The following is an 8,969-nucleotide window of genomic DNA, read 5'->3' on the forward strand; positions in this document are numbered from 1 at the left end:
ACATATTTAGAAGCCAAAACACTTTTTAGACAATACCATTGTAGCTGTGTCACGTAGGCTACTTTCCGACGTAAGGAAACATTGGCCTACATTGCATGGTCTAAATGCGTATTAAAGATATGAGAACATTATTTGTCGATAGAGCAATTTGTATGACAAGAACACGGGTCAAAAGCGCGTCTTAATGCCGCCATGTATAGCCTATATGTGTACATTTATTATATGAAATCTGCCTCTATTAAATATTTCTTCATTTTCTGGTTAATGTCTCTTTAACGAGGTGCATTTAAAAAGAAGTATGGAAGATCGACTACACATCCCAGAAAACAACCTAAGAGGCGCGACCAATTTATCTATTCTGTTTTTTGTAACCCTTTGAACCAATGGTATACATCTATTTGGGAGCGCGTAGTTCGAAAAGGCTTTTTCTCGTCCTATCAGAAATATTTATTTTATTTGATGAAACTAAACCAATTAAAACGTCGTAGATCCGTCTCGTCCAATCCTCAACTGGTTGGGCGTATCCCTTCACGACCAATTATATTGAAGTTGATGTTTAAACTCAGCGCGCGGGCGGTGCTAAATGAATTTGGGGAGGATCTCTAGTACAGATGCATGCATGGATTTGAATTGTACCCTGATTAACAACTTCACAACATCTCAGGAAGCTGGTCAGCAATATTGGCACGGCGGTATCAATATAAAAGGAAAATTGTTGGTCAAATACAGGACAACAGTATTAGCATCATTTAAATAATATCTGTTCATGCTAGTATTCGGATAGACGAAAGCTACCTTTGCATTAAATTAGTTAGCGTCTTAGCTTAGCCTGTACTTGGAGTGATTTGCCACTGGAAATGAAAGCGGGCGGTGGTAAGTTTATTTTTAAATTATCAAATGTATTTGTATATATAAGGTTAGCTAGCGTTATATTTATACAGTGGCTTTAAAATGTTAGTAATGAATCTGAAAACATTTATCTGATTGACCTTTTTTTCTACCACTAATGCTACTCCTCACAGCTTGATGTCTTGACTGTACGCAAGCGAGCTAGAGCTAGCTAACTGTTCTATCGAGTTAACCAGAAGTAGGAGCATTTGGTTAAAATGTTCACCAACATTGCTTTAGATTCACCCAGTTTTGTTATACTCCGTGTATTTGTGTATGCATGTAATTTTGATTTTGTTTGATTCAAATTTCTTTAAAAAAAACTGCCTGGGTTTCTGAGGAGGGAAAATTGGGCGGTCAGTCCAAGCTGGATCATGTCCTACCCCTCTAATATAATGTAGCTAGCTAGCGATATGACTTAACATTTTCTTTATCATATTTATAATATGTAATGTGGTAACGTTTTATTATTAATACGTGGTTTTACTTTTGAATGTACCAACACAAGCTTACTATTCAAATGGATTGTAATTACTTAGCTACCAAGCTAGCATACTTGTCATTTCGTTGAGCCTTCAAACTGGGCACCAAGTAAGCAGCTAACATTTACGTGACAATTACAACCACAGTCCTACACCAAGACGAGAAGTATACAACCACTCTTGAATAAACAAGTCAGTATTCGAAGGCTCCTATGGAGATGACTTTCAAAGTGTGTCAAAGGAGACCGTGTATTTCCCTCTTGGACAAAATACTGCCCTGCTTGTATTCTATATTAACTTATTTAACTATCTTCTTTTCTTTCTTCGCAGCACTACACTGTCATTGTTCCAAATGCTTCTCCGTTCCTGTGCGGAAGCGGGTCCGTAAGCGTGCCCCTGTCCTGACCCTGCTATCCCTCCCTGAAGAGGTTCTCCTCTGTGTGCTCCAGTGTCTCTCTGCTGAAGACCTGTTGGCTGTCAGAGCTGTGAGTAAACACACACACTCCCGGTCTCAAATTCACACCACAGCACTCGCTCTGTTACACGCACTTGCATTTCCTTGTCAGTACACAATGCAACATCATCTCCATGAACGTGTGCTGAACATGTTGTCGCCAAACAAACTGATTGGCAGACACATATTCAAGTACACACAACATGCCTTAAGTCCTGCAAATTCAGACACGGGAACATTGCATGATTAAAACTGCCAATACTAAGTGACATCTGTTTCCTCACAGGTGCACTCTCAGCTCCGTGACATCATCGATAGCCACTCCAGTGTTTGGGCCCGGGTCAGTTTCAGGGATACCTGGCCCTCCCCCACAACAGTCTGGCTCTTTGAAAGGTCAGTGTCCCGTATAGCTACACAATCCCCCACTCGTGCGAACACACCTCCCCAACTCTCTGTGTCTGTATCCCTGCTACTCAGACAACTAAAGGCCACGATCTCTCCCCTCTCTTCCGTTCAGGGCTGCCGAGAAAGGGAACTTTGAAGCCGCTGTGAAGCTAGGGATCGCCTATCTGTACAACGAAGGACGTAAGTCACACTTCACACTCTCTCTGAGTACTGTACTCGCACTTTCCGAGGACTCCCACGCTCTGGGGGAGGACCAAAGTCGAGTAGGTTGACCTGCTCGATCAGTGGTCCACAAGATCACCAACGACCTCCCCGGTGGAGCGTGTACCCCTCCTTCACCTCTTCCTCTCTCCTCCTAGCGTTGCTGTGTGACGAGGGCCGGGCTGACCGGTGTGGGAGGAAGGCGTCCCGCTTCTTCAGCCTGGCAGAGAGCCTGCGCCCGCCCACGGCAGACCCCTTCGTCTGGCTCTTCATCCGGCCTCCCTGGTCCCCCACCGGTAGCTGCTGTAAGGCCGTGGTGTTCGACCGGCTCAAGGCCGAATGTGAAACCAACGTGGTGAGTAGTGGACAGAGCTCAGGGGCGGGCATGGAACACTGACAGACAGGGATGAAAGCCTTCTCACTGTCCTTACGTCGGGTATTTATTATTTTAGGGGAGGGTTTAAATGTCTTTCTTTGCATCCTAATCATCGTGGCTGCTGTCTGGTTAAGATGGGTTTTCAAAGTTTCGCCCTCCAATGTGGTTTTGAGGGAGGGAGTTCCTGCCATGTGCCTGGGGAGGTAATGACAGCAGAGAAAGCGAAGGATCCTGCTTGTCTAGGTTTTACTTCATGGCCAAACAAGCAGGCCTCAATTCTGTCTTACCGTCAGAGCAACAAGAACATCTAATCTACCAGACTGACCATTGTGGGGATTCTCAGTTACATGGGTGTTTATTAACTGCCACAGTCACAATTCAAGGCTTCGTTTCATTCATGTGTCTCTTTTTTTTCTGTGTAGGAGAAGAAGGGGCCTTTGCTGCATTGTCTGGCCAGAGTTCTGCAGCTCTTTGACGTGAGTATGGGAGATCGAGATTGGCACACAGTGAGAGAGGGGACACAGTTTCACACTCAAGTACCCCCCTTTTCCCCCTTCTTTTGTGTTTGGCTGGGGTTGAAACACTAGTTTCAATTAGCTTGTGATCCGATTGTTACCCTAAGCAGTTTGATTAGTCATCTGTATTAGCTGGCTTGATTAATGTTGGATAACCCTCCTGTCATGATAGTGGACCAACTGCTCAACTACCGTGTGATTTAGTTTTTCTCTTGCCCATATCCCCATAAAAAAAAAGACCCATTTCACAACACGTTTGCATATCAGCGTGTGCCTGTCACATTAATGAACGTGCTACTGTTCGAAGACGACTGCGTGTCAGGGTGGAGTTTCACCGCTCGTGGTGTGTGTGTGTGTGTGTGTGTGTGTGTGTGTGTGTGTGTGTGTGTGTGTGTGTGTGTGTGTGTGTGTGTGTGTGTGTGTGTGTGTGTGTGTGTGTGTGTGTGTGTGTGTGTGTGTGTGTGTGTGTGTGTGTGTGTGTGTGTGTGTGTGTGTGTGTGTGTGTGTGTGTGTGTGTGTGTGTGTGTGTGTGTGTGTGTGTGTGTGTGTGTGTGTGTGTGTGTGTGTGTGTGTGTGTGTGTGTGTGTGTGTGTGTGTGTGTGTGTGTGTGTGTGTGTGTGTGTGTGTGTGTGTGTGTGTCAGGAGGCTGACAGGCAGGCGGAGGCCCTGCCCATGCTGGAGGAGTCTTCCCAGGCAGGCTGTCTGCAGAGCTCCTACATGCTGTGGGAGCACAACCGCAAGTCTGCAGTGAGTACAGCCTGGCCTCACTATGACCAAGGCCCACGGGCAGACAGAAGACCCGAGATGTATAACCCCCCCAAAAATGACATGTTATTACATTAGACACTCTGTTTTAATGTCTGTCCCTTAAAGAAAAGCATTGCTCACGACGGATTATCGAACAATTCGTTTTGGTCGCGAGTCACTTCATGTGTGTGTTTGATATGAAATCCACCATTAACCACCATTCCTCTCTGTCTCTCTTACTGTCTCTCTGTCACTGACTGTTCACTCCCCAGTCATCAGACCCAGGCAGGTACCTCCAGTGTGTACGAACCCTCAGGGACTACGCAGCCAAAGGATGCTGGGAAGCACAGGTGTGTGTTTGTGTGTGTGTACAAACCCTCAAGTGCTCCTTGCCAATTATCTAAGGTTTCCTTCTCTAAAGGCATGACATGAAGGGACTTGGTCTCCTCTTCCCCTCTGACTCACACACTCAGACAATGCCACTCGCTCCATCGATTGTCTTCACTGTCAGTGTTTTGTCCCCTGGTTATTTATAGTCTTTTTATAATGGCATCCTTGTCAGTCTTCATTGCTTGTGCGCAGGGTAGGGGGGAGTGGTTGTCTGCCGGCCATGACAGCTGCCTTCGAAAAGGCTATTATCAAGAGTCGAGTTCTTGTTTCGTCTTGACGATATCTTTTCCACAATATTTCCCCGTGGAGATGTTATCGCCAGGGAGAGAGTTAATCCTTCTAGATTTGAGAGACAGATCCGTGTATTTTGGCACAGCTGGTACACAGGGGTATCAAACTTGGCCTGTCTAGCTGGCTGTCATTGGCATGACCGTGATCTCTCTCTCTCTCTCTCTTTCTCTCTCCACCTTTCTGTCACTTCCGATCTCATCTATCCATCTCCCTTTCTTTCAACCCCTTCTTCCTTGCCCGTCCCCTCCCCTCTCTGGCAGCTGTCTCTGGCCAAGGTGTGCAGCAGTGGGAACCCCCTGGGCCTGGAGGCCCGGGCCTGTGCCGACCTGGTGGCCCAGCTCTTCCACACCAGCCCCCAAACCCCTCGCCACGGCAGCGACGAGACCCTCCGGCCAGGCATCAAGGACACCATGAGGTAGGCCGCCCGGCGTCGCACAACTCTTAAGTGGTTTAGCGTTGGGCTTTTAGCATTCTCTGACTAACTGGACTTGTTACCGCTTTCATCCATTGCGGATGGTTTGCTGTTGTGGCAGAGTGCTAGAGTTACTTTATTTGTGGATTAGAGATGAGCATTACACTCCCTTTTTGGAAGGCTGTTTCATAACGGCCCGGCAAGAAGTAGCTCTGGATAAGAGCGTCTGCTAAAATGACTAAATGTAGATAGTCGTTCACCACTGAGTTTGTGCCACACCTCACAGGGGAACACGCAAGCATACCCTCTCCATTGTCTCCCGTTTCTCTCTCCGTGGGCCAGCGTGTGACATCTCTGTCTCTCTCTCTCTCTCTCTGTGCGCGCGTCCAGGTACATCCTGGTGGACTGGCTGGTGGAGGTGACCACCATGAAGGACTTCTCCAGCCTCACGCTGCACGTGACCGTGAGCTGCGTGGACCGCTACCTGGCGCTGCGCTCGGTGCCCAAGGCCCGCCTCCAGCTGCTGGGCATCGCCTGCATGGTGGTGTGCACACGGTGAGGCTGCAGACACCGCCCGTGTCTCTAGGATCTGGCATGTCATCACCGTCTTCATTCTCCTCCCATCGGCCTCTTTCTGAAGCTTGCGGTTTGTCTCGTCTCCAGCTATGTCAGCAAGGACATCCTGACCATCCGCGAGGCCGTGTGGCTCACAGACAACACCTACAAGTACGAGGACCTGGTCCGCATGATGGGCGAGGTGGTGGCCGTCCTGGAGGGCAAGATCAGGGTGAGCGGACGGACGGACGCGCATGCCTTGAACACATTTTCTCGAACTGGTGCCGAGCCCATTTAGCCGTCCATATGCTAACGCTAAATCAATGTGCAAACGTTTCGCAATCAATCCAAAGCGTCCTTTCGTACAGTCGCCACGGCCACGCGCTCCAACACGTGTCGGTGTTGCATGTATGAACTGAGGTGATGTGCCCCCGCAGAGCCCCACCCTGCTGGACTACGGCGAGGTGCTGATGTCCCTGCTGCCCATGGAGCGCCGCAGCCTCCACCTGTTCAGCTACATCTGTGAGCTGTCGCTGCTCTACTCCTCCCTGGGCGCGGCGCGGCACGCCACGCTGGCCTGCGCCGCGCTGCTCCTCACGCGGGCCATGCACCACTACGGTACGCGCCCGACAAGACGCTCTCGCATGCTAATACACACACCCACCATTATAGATGTGAGCATATTTGACCCTAGTCTGACCTTTCTCCCACCTATCCCTCTCCATCCCTCTCTCTCCTTCCATCCCTCTCTCCACAGCTCCCCTCTGGCCCAGCCAGTTGGCCGACTACACGGGCTTCTCCAAACAGTACCTGGTGCTGTGGACTGTGATGCTCTACGTCAAATGGTAAACTTTGTTTGCGTGGTTAACACCAATAAGAGGATCGATGGAAAGAGGCCTCCGGCACACACATGCGTGGTGTCGGGCAGTTAGTTAGAGGCTCTAAACAGTACTGTGGGAGGCAGAGGGTTGTGTGCGTGTGATGTGGATGTGGTGTGTGTGTTGGAGGGGGTGAGTGAGTCGGAAGCATGCTGCAGGGTGAGTCAGACCAGATCGACGACCGCATTTATGGGCCTCGTCCCACTCCCAAATAGACAAGCCACAAGATTTACTTTTACGATTGACAATAACTGAAATGGCAGGGTTGGATTTAAATCTCAACTCTTTCTTTCTTTTTCATTCTCCCCGGCCCTTCCTCTGTCCTTCTCTACGTTTCAGCTTCAGTGAGGATATCCCCAAGGACTACCGACACGTGTCTCTCACAGGGGTGAAGCAGCGCTTTGAGGATGAGGCCTACCAGCACATCAGCAAAGAGAAGGTGAGACACACGCACACACAAGCTACATGATGAGGCCTAACCCTGGCGACCGCTTTTGGTTACCGTAACAAAAGTTAAGGGTTTCCACCATGTTCAGCTCGGCTAGCGCCTCATCCACGCCCCCCCTGTGGTCCCCTCCAGGTCATCGACTTCAAGGAGCTGTGTCAGATCCTGGAGGTCCCGGAGGGGGAGCCTCAGCTGCTCCCCCCCAGCCCCACGGCCCAGCTGGCTGAAGCCTACACCTTCCTCTCATCACCAGCCAGCCACAGCAAGAGGTGGGGCTGGTGGCTCACACCTGCACGAGTGCAAGCACACGCACACACACGTACACAGTCACACTCCTGGGTTTTCACCACGACAGCCGCACCAGCTCTGTGAACGCCGCACCGGTTTGCCGTTTTGTTTCCCCAGGAGACGAGAGGACTGCCTGCAGGCCCACCGAGGCAGCTTTGTGGCCACGCCCACAGCCGAGCTGTCCAATCAGGAGGAGACGCTGGTCGGCGACATCCTGGACTGGAGCCTGGATACTTCCTGTTCGGGCTACGAGGGCGATCAGGAGGAGGAGAGCGAGGGAGAGAAAGACGCAGAGAGTAAGTGGAGGGGTAGAGAGGAGGGCGATGCCTCCGTTTCATGTCATCGACTACATGCCTTATAGTCCTGATCTGAGCCACTGTGATAAGTTAAGTAGTAGATCTGACTTAAAGATATCATTTTGGTATATGATACATATGTATTGGACTGTGACAGTTAAGAGATAGGAGAGGGGAAGACATGCAGTAAAGGCCCAAGTCGGAATCAAACCCGGGCCGATGCGTCAGGGCCTTGCAAAATAGCGAAATCAATCAATGGCCTCTTCCTAAGCTATGGAAAAAAGCGTCTGCTAAATGGATGAAATGTAAATACATTCAGCGATGACGCACAGAACCAACAACGTTTTTATCCGAAGCGATATACAAATGGTACAAGTAGAAAGCACAGCAGATAGAAAGTAACAGGATTTGGTTGGCTGGAACACTCTTTTGTTAACCGTGAACTTCCTGTTTCCTCTCCCTCTCAGCTTCCGCCTTGGCCGTCCACCTGGAGACCGAGCCAGCGGAGAGGGAGCACCGCTGCCGCGCCCTCTCCAGCGACGAGGACAGCTTCTGCCAGGACGGCAAGCAAAAGGCGGCGGATGGCCAGTGTAGCGCCAGGAGGAGACCCCGGGAGCCCCTCGTCTTCTCCAACGAGCCCAGCTCTGGATACTCGTCCGTCCAGAGCACCAGCCCCTCCTCCACCACCTCCACGCTGATGCCCTGCACCTTCACGGCCGTGCCCCCCGACCCCGCCTCCCACTCGGCCCACGCCGTGCCGGGCTTCCGTCTGCTGGTGCCAATGCAGAGGCCCAGGTGCGCCGCCCGCCGGCAGGTGAAGAGGAAGAATGCGGCCGCCCACAGCGGAGGAGAGATGGAGAAAGAAGAGGAGGAGGAGGACGATGAAGATGTGGAGGTGTATGCTGCCAGTGTTGGGTTTCTAAGCCTATAAGTGTTTTGGCTGGCTGGCTGGCTGGCTGACTGACTGCCCATGGAGTGAAGAACAGACTGGATGTCTCCCTGACGTCAGTCAGTGTCCTGCACTGATGTCAGCTGACCCTGCCTCACCCTCCGGACCACCAGGAGCCTGGAAGCTTTAACGAAAGGGAAAGGAAAAAAAGAACAAAGCCGGTCATATGAACCAGACCCCAGCCTTATTATTATTTGTTGTGTCATTTTAGTTTTACGTGAAACATGTTGACAGCCTCTTATGCGTGTGTGTATCTCCCCATAGTTCAATAACTTTCATGAATTTCTCAGTATTGAAACCACTGGACTTGACACTGTTACATTGCAGTTCATCTTGCTGTACGCTAACTTTTGAAACAAGCAGCTAATTTGTATCTCATAATTCAGTGACTTCTGAA

The 8,969-nt window shown here is 50.2% G+C and overlaps 1 protein-coding gene across 1 annotated transcript; it reads left to right on the plus strand.

The window, feature by feature from the left end:
- Positions 1–857: 857 nt before the first annotated feature.
- ccnf (cyclin F) lies at positions 858–8,929 on the plus strand. Its single transcript, XM_067233327.1, has 17 exons — positions 858–873; positions 1,701–1,855; positions 2,111–2,217; positions 2,342–2,409; positions 2,589–2,785; positions 3,229–3,282; positions 3,964–4,068; positions 4,341–4,418; positions 5,010–5,164; positions 5,552–5,716; positions 5,825–5,948; positions 6,154–6,334; positions 6,474–6,561; positions 6,934–7,033; positions 7,175–7,308; positions 7,445–7,623; positions 8,091–8,929. The coding sequence occupies exons 1-17, from the start codon at positions 858–860 to the stop codon at positions 8,552–8,554; spliced, it is 2,370 nt and encodes a 789-aa protein (XP_067089428.1). The 3' UTR covers positions 8,555–8,929.
- The last annotated feature ends 40 nt before the right edge of the window (positions 8,930–8,969 follow it).

This window comes from Osmerus mordax, chromosome 3 (genome assembly GCF_038355195.1).
Source record: "Osmerus mordax isolate fOsmMor3 chromosome 3, fOsmMor3.pri, whole genome shotgun sequence".
Taxonomy (NCBI): Eukaryota; Metazoa; Chordata; class Actinopteri; order Osmeriformes; family Osmeridae; genus Osmerus; species Osmerus mordax.